At 48.7% G+C, this 14,750-nt stretch overlaps 1 protein-coding gene across 2 annotated transcripts in view; it reads right to left on the bottom strand.

The window, feature by feature from the left end:
• CFAP70 (cilia and flagella associated protein 70) overlaps positions 1-14,750 on the bottom strand; it is a 149,060-nt gene that overhangs the window by 76,414 nt on the left and 57,896 nt on the right. For both annotated transcript variants that reach the window (XM_063935053.1, XM_063935054.1), the window contains 5 exons: positions 12,967-13,061; positions 12,698-12,797; positions 10,876-11,010; positions 9,128-9,289; positions 8,621-8,704 (listed from right to left, as the gene is read on the bottom strand). In XM_063935053.1, coding sequence (XP_063791123.1) covers positions 8,621-8,704; positions 9,128-9,289; positions 10,876-11,010; positions 12,698-12,797; positions 12,967-13,061 — 576 coding nt within the window. The remainder of the gene's footprint in view (positions 1-8,620; positions 8,705-9,127; positions 9,290-10,875; positions 11,011-12,697; positions 12,798-12,966; positions 13,062-14,750) is intronic.

The raw sequence follows: 14,750 nt of genomic DNA, 5'->3' as shown, positions 1-14,750 counted from the left end.
GACTTTCTTCGTCCATTTCTTTAACTGCCGTGGATGGCAGCAAAATTTTTGATGCAGTTATTTCTTTAAGGACTCTACCAGTTCGTCTGAGAGTGGGAGTTCTTCATTCCGAACTTATTTCTTTTTTAGTGATTCCAAGAGCCACACATCCTGTGGTCCTGGGCCTTCCATGGCTCCGTCTTCACAATCCTACAATTGATTGGACGACTACGCAAATCCTGGCATGGGGTTCCTCCTGTGCTGAGACATGTTTGTTTAAAGTATTGCCTGTCTGTTCTTCCTCCCCCAGGTCGTCTGATGTTCCACCTCCTCCATATCAAGATTTCACGGATGTGTTCAGTAAAGCTTCTGCTGATATCCTTCCTCCTCATAGAGAATGGGACTGTCCGATTGATCTCGTTCCAGGGAAGGTTCCACCTCGAGGCCGAACTTATCCGTTGTCTCTGCCTGAGACGCATTCTATGGAGGAATATATTAAAGAGAACCTAGCAAAGGGGTTCATTCGACCTTCTTCTTCTCCAGCCGGCGCAGGCTTCTTTTTTGTAAAAAAGAAAGATGGTGGTCTGCGGCCGTGCATCGACTACAGAGGTTTGAACGACATTACCATCAAGAACCGTTATCCTTTACCCCTGATTACTGAGCTCTTTGACAGAGTTAGCGGAGCTACCATCTTTACAAAGCTGGACTTGCGAGGTGCATACAATCTCATCCGGATCCGTGAGGGTGACGAGTGGAAGACCGCCTTTAACACCCGTGACGGACATTATGAGTACCTCGTCATGCCCTTCGGATTGAGCAATGCTCCAGCTGTCTTCCAGCATTTTGTCAATGAGATCTTCAGAGACATTCTATACCGTCATGTCGTGGTCTATCTAGACGATATCCTCATTTTTGCCAACGATTTAGAGGAACATCGTTTTTGGGTTAAAGAGGTTCTGTCCCGTCTCCGTGTCAATCATCTCTATTGCAAATTAGAAAAATGCGTCTTTGAAGTCAAGTCCATTCCGTTTCTAGGGTACATTGTGTCCGGTTCCGGACTAGAGATGGATCCTGAGAAACTACAAGCAATCCAAAATTGGCCGGTACCCTTAACCCTCAAAGGGGTCCAGAGGTTCTTAGGGTTCGCCAACTATTACCGAAAGTTTATACGAGACTTTTCCACCATTGTGGCGCCTATTACTGCTTTCACTAAGAAGGGTGCTAACCCGTCCAAGTGGTCTGAAGAAGCCATGCAAGCATTTCATCTTTTAAAACAAAGGTTCATCTCTGCGCCTGTTCTGAAACAGCCTGACATCGACTCTCCTTTCATCTTAGAGGTGGATGCCTCCTCCGTTGGAGTAGGAGCGGTGTTATCTCAGAGGGCTAAAGATGGCCATTTACACCCTTGCAGTTTCTTCTCCCGGAAGTTCTCCCCAGCTGAGCGCAACTATGCCATTGGCGACCAGGAGTTGCTAGCCATCAAGCTCGCTCTAGAAGAGTGGAGGTATCTGTTGGAGGGAGCTTCTCATTCAATCACCATACTTACAGACCACAAGAACCTTTTATACCTGAAGGGCGCACAATGTCTCAACCCTCGTCAGGCCAGATGGGCACTTTTCTTTTCCAGGTTCGACTTTAAACTCCAGTTCTGTCCGGGCTCTCAGAATCGCAAGGCCGATGCCCTTTCCCGCTCATGGGAGCAAGAAAATGAGTCAGAGTCTTCAGACAAGCATCCTATTATAAATCCGTTGGCATTCTCCACGGTAGGGATGGACTCTACACCCCCATCAGGGAAAAGTTTTGTGAAGCCGATGCTAAGGAAGAAGCTCATGCATTGGGCCCATGCTTCCCGTTTTGCCGGACATACAGGTATCCAAAAAACCCTGGAGTTTATCTCTAGGTCCTATTGGTGGCCAACTCTGAAAAAGGACGTCTTGGAGTTTATTGCATCTTGCCCAAAGTGTGCCCAACATAAAGTATCCCGCCAGTCGCCTGCGGGGCAACTGGTTCCACTATCCGTTCCCCGTCGACCATGGACCCACTTGTCGATGGATTTCATTACAGACTTACCCATGTGTAACAAGTTCAATACCATCTGGGTGGTAGTTGACCGGTTCACCAAGATGGCACACTTCATTCCTCTCACCGGTCTTCCGTCAGCTTCCAAGTTGGCTCAAGTATTCATACAAGAGATCTTCCGACTCCACGGTCTTCCTGAAGAAATTATCTCAGATCGAGGAGTTCAATTCACAGCCAAATTCTGGCGAAGTTTATGTCAAGTCCTCCAAGTCAAGCTAAAGTTTTCCACGGCTTACCATCCTCAGACCAATGGTCAAACCGAGAGGGTGAATCAGGACTTGGAGGCCTTCCTCCGCATCTATGTGTCCTCCTCTCAAGATGACTGGGTTCAATTACTTCCCTGGGCCGAGTTCTGTCATAACAACCAGTATCATTCTTCATCTGCTTCAACACCATTCTTCACTAACTTTGGATTCCACCCTAAAGTCCCTGAGTTCCAACCGCTTCCAGCAACTTCTGTTCCCGCAGTGGATATCACCTTGCATCAGTTTGCCAATATCTGGAAGAGCGTACGATCAGCTCTGCTCAAGGCATCGTTCAGGTACAAGAAGTTTGCGGATAAGAAGCGTCGAGCAGTTCCTGCTCTCAAGGTGGGTGATCGGGTATGGTTATCCACGAAGAATTTGAGGTTAAGAGTTCCCAGTATGAAGTTTGCACCTCGCTATATCGGTCCTTTCAAGATTGAACAAGTCATCAATCCTGTTGCTTACAGACTCCAGTTGCCTCCCTTCTTAAAAATACCCAGGACATTCCATGTTTCCCTGTTGAAACCGCTGATCTTGAATCGGTTTTATTCCTCACTTCCTCCAACTCCGAAAGTCCAAACTCAACGAGGCGTTGAGTATGAAGTGGCCAAGATCCTGGACTCACGTCACCGTTACGGTCAACTACAATATCTTATTGACTGGAAGGGTTATGGTCCTGAGGAACGTTCATGGACCAATGCTTCTGATGTCCATGCTCCTGCCTTGGTCCGGAGATTCCATTCCAAGTTTCCTCAAAAGCCAAAGAAGTGTCCTGGGGCCACTCCTAAAGGGGGGGGTGCTGTCACGATCCGGGTATCTGGACGCCATTTCTTACCCATCAGATGCCTCCTAAGGCTGGCTCAGCGCTCCAGGACCGGATCCCATCTGTTATCCTGATGTGTACATTCCTGTATCCTCTCCTGTCACTCTGGGACGCTGTCACAGTAAACGCCATATTACACCTGGCATGGCGTCTCCCGCGGCCTCCGCCGCCGTCCCTGAACTTCTGCATGCAGAGTGTCTGAGTGGCGATTACGTCAGCCGCGGCCTCCGCTGTGTCCGCGTGGTTGGATGTGCATCTGTCAGCCTGGCGCCTCCTGTCTCCGGTGGCCGGCGCCGCCATTACTGTTTTCATTACCACATGGATTACAAACCAAACTTCCCTCCAAGTGTCTGCATGGGCGCAGCCATCTTGGATTCTGTCAGCTGATCATTTCCACCAATCTGTTCTCAGTATTGATAATCTGCATAATTGCCTAGCCTATCCCTTCCTTGCTGCAGGTATAAATACACTGTGCCTGAGCAAGGAAGGCGTCAGTGCTTTGGTTGTCAAACCTAGTTCCTGTTTGTCTCTCTCCTGTGATTGTCTTCCAGGTTCCAGCTCCTGTCTCAAGACTTCCACCATAGAGACCCGCACCAGCATTCCACCTGCGGTGTAGCCTGACTCTCCAATCCATTGTGGATTCATCTGTTTCCAGCTACAACATTACCTGCTTCCAGCTCAGCTTCCAGCAGAGTACAGCTTCCCTTAAAGGGCCGGTGTCCTTTCTACACTTTACCACTCTCCACCGGTATTATTATTTCTCCGCTCTCAAGTTCTACATTTCAGTTCATATTTCATCGCTCCCAAGTTCATTTATTATTTAACTGGTTCCAGCCAGTATCCACTCCGTGCTAACAACAGTCTGGTTCCAGCCAGTATCCACAGCAGCTGTTTTATCTTCAGCAACCCAGCTTTTCCTGGAACACCAGCTGGCACAATCCTGGGTTATCTCCATTGCTACAGTCGGGCCTGGTAAGGACTTTCCATCTAGAAGATCATAAGAACTATCTCACACTACCAGTGCCCTGTGGCTCCTGCCATCCTGTAGTACCCAGGAACTGTATTTATTCTTTGCTGACTTTTACGTTTTCTTTTACTGCTGCTGTGTTGCGGAGTTGTCATAATAAACATCATTGACTTTTATCCAAGTTGTCGTGGTCACGCCTTCGGGCAGTTATTATTCATGTTACTTACATGTCCAGGGGTCTGATACAACCTCCCAGGTTCCGGTACATCTCAGCCCCTACAACTGAGGCTGCCTCCCGTCAGCTCAGGCCCTCAGTTGTGACACAGATATGTTGGTAATGCTTCGACGTGACAGCCTTCCTGGCTTGAACCATGGTGGTAATGATCGTATCCGGAATACCCTTCTTGGCTAAAATGTTCCACTGAACCGCCATGGAGTTAAACGTAGTAGATGCAAGTCCGGGTAGAGGCCCTCGCTGAAGAAGATCCTCCCGTAGTGGAAGGGCCCAGGGGTCTTCTGTGGCCATGGCCAGAAGATCTGCATACCAAACCCTTCGAGGCCAGTCGGGGGCAATAAGAATTGCCTGTACTCCCTCTCTTCTGATTCTCTTTAGAATCCTGGGGAGCAACGGAATCGGAGGAAACAGGTACACCAACCGGTAAGCCCACGGTGTTGTCAGCACGTCCACTGCCGCTACCAGAGGGTCCCTTGTCCTGGAACAATAGCACAGAAGCTTGTTGTTGAGTCAAGAGGCCATCAGGTCGATCTGCGGATGTCCCCACAGATCCATTATCATCCGATACACCTGCGGATGGAGACCCCACTCTCCTGGGTGGAGGTCATGACGACTGAGGAAATCCGCCTCCCAGTTGTCCACTCCTGGAATGAAAATGGCCGACACCGCTTTCGCATTCCGTTCTACCCAGAGAAGTATCTTGGGACACCTCCCGTATGCAGGCCCTGCTCTTCGTTCCTCCTTGTCGATTGATGTATGCCACTGCTGTGGCATTGTCTGACTGAACCTGAATGGCTTGCCCGCGGAGCAGATGAACTCCCTGCAGCAGAGCATTGTATATCGCTCTGAGTTCCAGTATGTTTCTCGGAAAGTAGGTCTCTAGGCTTGACCATCTGCCCTGGAACTGTGCCCCTTGGGTAACAGCACCCCAACCCCGAAAAGTGGCATCCGTGGTCACGAGATTCTAACCCTGGATCCCGAAGCTCTGCCCCACCAATAGGTTGGAGGGCTGCAGCCACCACAGAAGAGAAATCCTGGCCTGTGGTGACAGACGAATGACCTGGTGCATCTGTAGATGTGAACCCGACCACTTCTTCAGGAGATCCAGTTAGAAAGTCCTTGCATTGAATCTGCCAAATTGAATGGCCTCGAAGGAGGCCACCATCTTTCCCAACAGACGGGTGCAAGGTGTACCGAGACCCTGTGTGGCTGTAGAACCGCCCGAAACAACTCCTGAAGCGCCTTTGCCTTGTCTGCAGGAAGGAAGACTTTTTGAGCCACCGTGTCCAGGATCATCCCGAGGAACTGGAGGCGTTGGGTTGGCTCCAGGTGGGATTTCTGAAAGTTCAGAATCCAACCATGGCGCGACAACAGGGATGTCGTGCGGCAGATGCTGTCCAGCAGTAGTTCTTTGGATCTTGCTTTTATAAACAGATCGTCTAGGTAGGGGACAATGTTCACCCTCTGAATCCTGAGTTGTAACATAAATTCCGCTATTACTTTGGTGAAAACCCTTGGGGAGGTGGATAGGCCGAAGGGCAGCACCTGAAACTGATAGTGTTCCTCCATCAGAGCAAACCTGAGGTAGGCTTGATGAGGCGGCCATATCGGGACATGGAGGTAGGCGTCCTTTATGTCCAGAGAGACCAAGAACTCCCCCTCCTCTAGACCTGCTATCACTGCTCTCCGAGACTCCATTTTGAACCGGAAAACCCGCAGATATGGGTTTAATGATTTGAGGTTCAAAATGGGCCTCCCTGAACCCTTTGGTTTTGGTACCACAAAAAGGTTGGAATAGTATCCTTCACCCCATTGCTGAAGTGGCACAGGAACAATTACCTGGGTCTGGACTAACTTTTGAATGGCCTCTCGTAGGGTGAGGCACATGGTTTCTGAAACCGGTAAACTCTATTTTAAAAACCTGTGAGGCGGCAAACTGTCGAACTTCAGTATGTAGCCCCGGGAGATCAGGTCTTTCACCCAGGCGTCCCGGCAGCAGCTGTTCCAAGTGGAGCTGAAGAATCTCAGACGAGCTCCCACCCTGAGATCCCCCTGGACCAGAGGGACACCGTCATGCTGAGGGTTTTGAGGAGCCAGAGCTGATGCCCTGGTCCTAAGATCCTGTGGTAGCAGGCTTACGTGATTTACCTCTGGAACCTTGTGGCGCATTTGAGGCACCTCTGGCTTTACACTTAAATCGCGCTGTCCAATAGGACTGCAGAGAAGGTCCAGTGTAAGAGCGTCTAGCTGGCGGAGCAGTAGAGGAGAGGGTACGTGGACTTTCCAGCAGTCGCCTCCGAAATCCAATTGTCTAACTCACCTCCAAACAGCCAATCACATGTGAAGGGTAAGGCTTCCACACTCTTTTTAGACTCAGCGTCTGCCACCCACTGGCGTAACCACAACTCTCTACGTGCAGAGACCACCATGGTAGAGGTACAGGCATTAATAATACCGATTCCTTTGATGGTATCACAGAGGAAGCAGGCAGAATCCTGAATATGCTGAACCAGCAGTACTAAGTCGGCCAGGGACTTATCCCCTGCGAGGCCCTCCTGAATGTTACCAGCCCAAGTATATATGGCGTGTGTCACCCAACAACCCGCAATAACAGGCCTTTGGGATTCCCCCACTGCAACATAAATAGATTTTAAAGTTGCTAATATTTTCCTATCTGTAGGTTCCTTTAAGGCTGTGGCCCCTGGTACCAGCAGAACTAACTTTTTAGACAAGCGTGACACTGAGGCGTCCACCACTGGGGGAGTTTCCCACACTTTATGCCCTTCCCGAGCAAATGGAAAGGCAGCCATTCATTTTTTTGACACTTGGAATTTCTTATCAGGAGTAACCCATGGTTCTCTGAAAAGGTCATCCAGTTCCTTTGAGTCAGGAAATGTGACCTGTACCTTTTTCTGCGCAGAGAAAAAGGATTGCTGCACATCAGAATCATCACCAGGAATATTTAAGACATCTCTTATTGCAATTATAAGGGATTCCACCCCCTGTGCAGTAGAGGAATCATCTAACTCAGTATTCGATTCCAGCTCCTCCCCCCTCCTCCACCTCTGGTACCTCCTCCTCGGATTCCGAGAGGATATCGGGAAACCCCCTTTTTTGGGGTAAAGGATTAGAGAGAGGAGAAACACGTCTGCTGTCTGTCCTATCTTTTGTTAGAGCAGCCATAGACTGTTGTAAGTGCTGCCTTTCTTGCCTTGCAGTAGTTAACTCATTAGACATGTCAGCCATCATTATTTTAATTGAACTGAGCCAAGGAGGCTCCTGCAACCCCCAGAAGCCCCACTAGTTTGCGAGGGCTGACTGCATTGTTCACACATGAGAGAATCTGCAGGAGAGGGGGAAAACTTGGTGTGACATACAGCACACACAACCTTTTTCACCATGCTGACAGAGGACATTTACATAAAACCACACATACACAGAGACACAGGGTACAAGCAAGCCTGCCCAGCCCAGTATGTGTGGAGAGACTCAGAGATGAGGAACCAGTACACAGACTGATACTAACAACTGAACGGCTAGGAGAAGGCAATTTAGTACACAGTGCGTGAGGAGCCTAATACAAGGGTCCTACAGCTGGCTCTCCCCCTTAACTACACCCCTGTACCAGTGTCTGGCCGTGGAGTATTACTTAGAGGGAGGAGCTGGCAGTCCGAGGGAAGGGGGGGGGCTATGGGATCACCCCAAGGGGAGTCCATATTCCCGCCCCGCAATCGCGCCGCACAAAGAACCGGGCCCCCCAGTTGTCACTCACCACTCTGTCGACCTTCAGGCTCTGTACTGGGGGTGTGCGGCGTGCTGCGGGTGTATGCGCGAGAGCGCAATGCCTGAGGTACACTGACCCTCAGGACCGTTGTCCTTTCAGCGGGATCCATCTCAGCACCTCCAGGAGGCCGTTGTCGGTCCCCCCACCAGTGTCCCTCGGTGCAGGACCTTACCTGAAAATAACAAACTAGAAAATAAACTGAAGAAAAACTCTCTGGAGCTGCAGAGTGTGCATCCTCTCCTGAGGGCATATTTTTCTAAACTGAGCTGTGGGAGGGGGCATAGAGGGGAGGAGCCAGCACACCCTGTTGAAGAAATCTAAAGTGCACCGGCTCCTTTGGGCCCCATCTATAACCCATTGTAATAAGTGTCCCCAGTATCCCTTATGGATGTTAGAGAAAATAAGGAAAAATAGCGATATTTTGTTACCGCAATTCTCGCGGATGTGCGCAACCAGACAACACAGTGGTACATTGTACCGGGTTGAATTCCCCCTAGGAATGTATTACCTGCCCTTCAATGTTGGCAGATGGAGTAACTGCTGCCACTGGGTCAGTGTCTGCTGCATCTGTTGTCTTCTGCACTGCGGACATCTGTAGACAGAAATATAAAGGGTTAAGGGTCTAATTCAGTAAGGATTGCTAATTAGCAGAATTTGCAATCCTTTGGATCGTATGCTTGGGGCCGCCCATCGCTGGGCAAGGCCGCCTAGCACGCTGACCGCCGCCTCCCCCCGTTCAACAAGCAGAAACTAAGGATGGCTGCGCCCACATGAGTCCCGCCGCCATATTCTCAATCGCGGCGGCTGCGTGTGACGTCACGCAGCCAACGTGATCACGCCCCCAACACGCCCCTGTGCTGGCCGCACTGCCCCGGTTTGTTCGCCCCCGCCCCCACAACTCTCCGTCTTCTCCCTGGAAATGGAGCGTTGCCCCCGATCCAACCTGAATTACTGTATGCCCTACTGTAGATTGATATAGAAAATGCCAGGAGTTGTTGGGCATTTCGGCACTCACCCGTCTAATGTCTTTCTCCTTGGAGCCCTTCTCTTCTCTCGCCATACGGCTGGGCGCCGGCTTCATATGAGGAGAATTGAGGCCTGGTGGCACAGATATGAGTTTACTCATCAAGCTGTCCTGACGCACGAGATCCCGCAGGACGCTGGACTGGCATTTTGTCTAGGAGAAGAGGAGACAGTGGCCAAATATTGTCAGGAAAACGTTTAACATGACAGAGTGCTGAGAAGAACTCCGGCAGTCATATTAATGAGCGACATTCATGGTAAAGAAGGAAACGTTCCATTAGGTTTTGGGTGCAACTATAGAAAAAATACAGGAAAACTAAACTAAACCCTCTTAGTAAATTTGAGTTATGGGACAAGCTTTTCCTGTTTCTCATGGGCTATTTTCATCATAATGTCCTTCTTTCCTAAAATATAATTTTAGGGCTCCACCCACTCCAACCCCCATCCCAACAACTCCAACCACCATCCCAACCACTTCAACCACCTTCCCAGCTCCAATCACCGTTCCAACTACTCCAACCACCATCCCAACCACTTCAACTACCATCCCAGCTCCAACCTCCATCCCAACTACTCCAACCACCATCCCAACCACTTCAACCACCATCCCAGCTCCAACCACCATCCCGACTACTCCAACCACCATCCCAACCACTCCAACAACCATCCCAGCTCCAACCACCATCCCAGCTCCAACCCCCATCCCGTCTACTCCAACCACCATCCCAACCACTTCAACCACCATCCTTACTACTCCAACCACCATCCTAACTACTCCAACCACCATCCCAACCATTTCAACCACCATCCCATGTCCAACCCCCATCCCAACCACTTCAACCACCATCCCAACCACTTCAATCACCATCCCAACTACAATCACCATTCCAACTACTCCAACCACCATTCCAACCACTCCAGAATGATGGAGATCAATATGTTTGTCCAGGTGAATCACATACATATAGGGTCTGACTCTATATGGACTTTTACACTGTTTTGTATATTATAATTGGTACGTTCTGCCTGACCCGTGTAATGTATGCATATAACATGAGTACATACAGAATAAAAGACAGCATTGCTTGGAATAAAAGCTTTGTATAACCTGTGGGAACACACATGCCACCAATAACCGACTACAGTCAGGAATAACCAATAATACAACGTAAAGAATTTGAACCAATCAGAATTCTCTCATCTGGGTGTAATTTATTCATTTTATCTCCTGTCTTTGCTTAAGGGGGGTACTCACGGAGCGATATTCTAAGCAATCTGACTAGATTGCTTAGAATATCGGCATGATCGCTCCGTGTGTAGCCCCCTCGGCGATAGCGATGCGCGTCCCCGCACATCGCTATCGCTGCTGCTAGATTGGCCTGCATGCAGGCCAATCTAGCGGGTCGCTCACTTCACCCGCTGGGTGAAATGAGCGGCCCCCCCATCTCCCCCCGCACGCTCAGCACAGATCGCGCTGTGCTGAGCGGCAGGAGAGATGTGTGCTGAGCGGTTCACTCAGCACACATCTCTCCAGCATCGGCCCGTGGGTACCCCCCTTTAGCGTCAAAATCCTCTACAGAGCTGCGTTACAAGCAAGAGAACCTACCTTGCCAACAGTATACAAAAACACACAGCGAGTTGCTCACAAGAGCTTACAATCCAAAGGCAATATGGGAAATTAAACAGCAACATACGAGACACATATTTATTACATGCTTCCCCAGTGTGGCCGCAGCTTACCTTCTCCAGTACCTCGGACTCCTGATAGGGAAAGACGCGGTAGGCTCCGCGCAGGCGCTTAACACCTGGGTACAGCAGAGGCACCATATTTACATACGCCACTCCATGGAATGAGACCTGGGCATCCTCATCGCTCTGTGGGTTGCAATGGAAAACAGGAGACTGCTCAGATATAATGTGGGCCAAGTCTATTGGCGGCTCTCCCGGGACAGCAATGTGCATAATAAGAAAGATGATTCGTTCCTTAATACCAGCGGCACCTTGCAGCTTTGTACCAGATATATTTATTGTTTTTTAAAAATTCCAAAACGAACTCAAAGAAAAGAAAAAAACATCATAGTAACAAAATGCAGTGAAATTAAATATCAAATATAAGAGCGTGTGCACCCAGCGTATCAAAAACTGACAGAGCAACAGTACATACATAAAATATATACTAAAACCGAGCAAGAACAAATGTCACGGCATCAGACAAAATCACTAAAAGTATGTACAATATAACGTAGGACGACAAAGACAGAAGCAAAATAAAATGGATAGGTCACTAGAGGGACCAGTAAGAGCATACAGGGAGTCATGCCAAGATAGACTACTCTTTAAGTAGCGGTCTTATGTACAGTGTGTAGGGTAAAAGCCCGTCTCTGCCCAATGTATACAAGTGGGGTGGGCCTGTAGGTATCCTGTTAGGTCCTTGTTAGTGCCTGATCCTGTAGGATATTGAAGAGTCCCAACTAGGAGGAAACAGGCTGCGTCTAGGTGACGTTCTGTGCAAGCACAAGCCCATGTGATGCACTAAAATCTTGCTGTAAAAAACGCTGACTCAAAAGGCCACTGTGTAAGTAAGAGTGTGGTTTATCTGCATGTTCTCCCCGGGGGCCGGATTTAGGTTTACATTGGCCTGTGACTGAAAATTATCAAGGGCCTACTGTGAGAAGGGAAGGAGGTGTGACCAGTGCTGTGTGGGTGTGACCAGTGCTGTGTGGGTGTAACCAGTGTGTTGTGGGTGTGGTCAGCATCAAGTGGGTGTGTACAACCCCTACACTATTAGCCCTAATGTCTCCTAATATAGAAAAATTGCATCATGTTGTGAGGAAAATATAAATACAATTTTACGACTTATGGCAGACCGTATACCCATTGTTAAGCCCCGTACACACGGTTAAGTCCCCCCACACATCTCCGCCCCCCCGCTGAGCACAGAGCGATGTGTGCTGAGCAAGGGGGGAGGACGGAGGGACCGCTCATTTCACCCAGCGGGGGGGGGGGGGGGGGGGCTGCGCTATGGCTGTGGGACAGACACATGGAGAGTGCCGTGCTTAACTTCTAAGCAATTGCTTAGAATTTAAGCATGGATCTCTCCGTGTGTACCCCCCTTTAATCTGGCTCTGGTTGTCCCTACTCACGTTTTAGAAGTGACTCATCCTCATCATTCCCAGACGTGATTTCTTCTGAATAGAAGCGATTTGTGAAACATCATATAACAATGTAACAGATAACTTCTAGTTCCTATCAGAGGCCAGGTTAGAAAGCAGTGTGAATAAATGTTCCCAAGAGTCAGAAGTAGATATAACAGGGGTGACTGGCGTAACTCCTGGGAGCCAGACCAGTAGGACCCGGGTCTCACCTTATGAAAATAAATGAAATATATATACCACAGTGTGTTCATGTAAGTACAGTTTACACGTATAGTACGTACAGTATACATTTACAGGTATCTGTGTTTATACTGTACATACTGTATATATGTATCTATATGTATATAATGTGTATCTACATACCCAGGGATCTTGACCATCTTAATCCACTACTGCAAGGTACTTACTTTTTCAGCCTTGCTGGGCTTGGATTTGCTGGTGGTGGAAAGAGGGGCCCTCATTATCTCCACCGGCCAGTACCGGCATTCTGCAATCCGCCTCTGCAAGCTGCGACACACACCACGGTTATTAGTACAGCGCTCATGGCCTGTGCGCAGGCTTATTACTATCGCCCATCACTGTATGCTACAATGCGGCAGTAAGACACATGACATCCCCGGTACATGAATTAGTCACTAGTAACGTGATACAAGCAGAGGTGGCAGGAGAGGGTCACCTGATCACGGTGGACTGATCCAGGTAGCAGCGCCTCTCTATGTCCCATGTCACTCTCTTCCTGTGGATCTCCGCCTCTACACGGAACTCCTTGTCCTGCAGGAGAGAGCAGAGTCATCAATTCAATAAGCACTTATGTCACTAACATATAGGAGCCGTCACCAGCCTGCCAGGCGATGGAAAGTCAATGTATCACCTAAAGCAATGTCTTAGGAGGGCAGAAGCAGGGGGAGAAGGAAGGGGGGTACCTTGCCTAGTGGAAAGTAGAGGAACTGATACAATGCCAATTCAGTATTGCACATTAGTCCATTTTGTGGCCAGATTTTTACACCATACTTACCAACTCTACCCGGTGGATGCAGTCGATTTAACTCTAATCAAAATCCCGACGGTCGAAATCCCGACAACAATTGACCGACGGACAAAATCCCGACATGGACAAAATACCGACATTTAAAATACCGACAAGGTCAAAATACCGACACGTAAAATGCAGACAGGTCAAAATGCCGACATGCGTTTTTCAGCAAGCCATGAGAGGGGACACGGTACACTTATATGGTGTCCATGTCGACCTATGTCGACATACACACACAAAAACAATGAAAAATGCATGTCGGTATTTTGACCTATCAGCATTTTACATGTCGGTATTTTGACCTTATCGGTATTTTAAATGTCGGTATTTTGTCCACGTCGGGATTTTGACCGTAGGTCAATTGCTGTCGGGATTTCGACCGTCTGGATTTTGATTGGAGGTATTTCATACCGATCCCTCTCCCGATGCAGCCCACAAACCACTGGTAGAGTAGGTGGATGGATTTCCTGCACCCCATCCACTTTCCGTGGTCAGGATGGGGAGATAAGGTCTGTATGGAGTGGCGTGAGTGTGAATAGTGTCTGTTTGGCCCTGCCCCCTTTTTTTAGACCTGCAATTGCATTATTATACCATTATGGGGCGGGGCTTAATGACACAAAGTTCCTGACCATGCCCCCTCAGTGGCCAGCTGCAACTCCTCTCCAGGCTTCTCCTGGACAGGAATAAAACCGGTATCCAGATTATAGTACGACAGATTATACAGATTATAGTACTATGTCGCCAGTCAATATGTCAACGCCATATGGTCAACAATAACATGCTTTAGGTCAACAGGGTCAAAAGTTGACAGGGTCAAAAGGTTGACATGACAATGGTAAACATACAAATGGTCGACACCATTTATTTAAAAAAAAAAATTACGTGTTTTTCCAACTTTAGCACGATTTACTATCCACATGGACTACGACTGGGAATAGTAACCCGTGGCAAGTGAAGTGGTAGCAGAGTGAGGCATCTTGCTTGAAATGTAGCAATCAAAGCGAGCCCGCAAGGGTACGCGTTTCCACTGATTGTGGCCACATGTGATAAAGCATACAAAATGACACCCAAAAACTTTTTTAAAAAGTGCGTCGACCATTTCTATGTCGGCCATTGTCATATCAACCTTTTGACCCTGTCAACCTTGACCACTGTCTACCTTTTACCTGTCAACCCTTTGTCCCTTTTGACCCTGTCGACCCTTTGACCCTGTCGAACTAATGCATGTGGGCCATATGGGGATGACCTAATGACTGTCTACGTAGACAATGTAGATCTTCTATCTATACCACACCCAGGGCCTAATTCAGACCTGATCGTAGCAGCAAATTTGTTAGCAGAAGGACAAAACCATGTGCAGTGCAGGTGGGGCAGATGTAACATGTGCAGAGAGTTAGATTTGGGTGGGGTGTGTTAAAACTGAAATC

The sequence above is a fragment of the Pseudophryne corroboree genome, chromosome 7 (genome assembly GCF_028390025.1).
Source record: "Pseudophryne corroboree isolate aPseCor3 chromosome 7, aPseCor3.hap2, whole genome shotgun sequence".
Taxonomy (NCBI): domain Eukaryota; kingdom Metazoa; phylum Chordata; class Amphibia; order Anura; family Myobatrachidae; genus Pseudophryne; species Pseudophryne corroboree.
The sequence above is the reverse complement of the archived record's forward strand: the minus strand, read 5'-3'. Positions and strand labels throughout refer to the sequence as shown.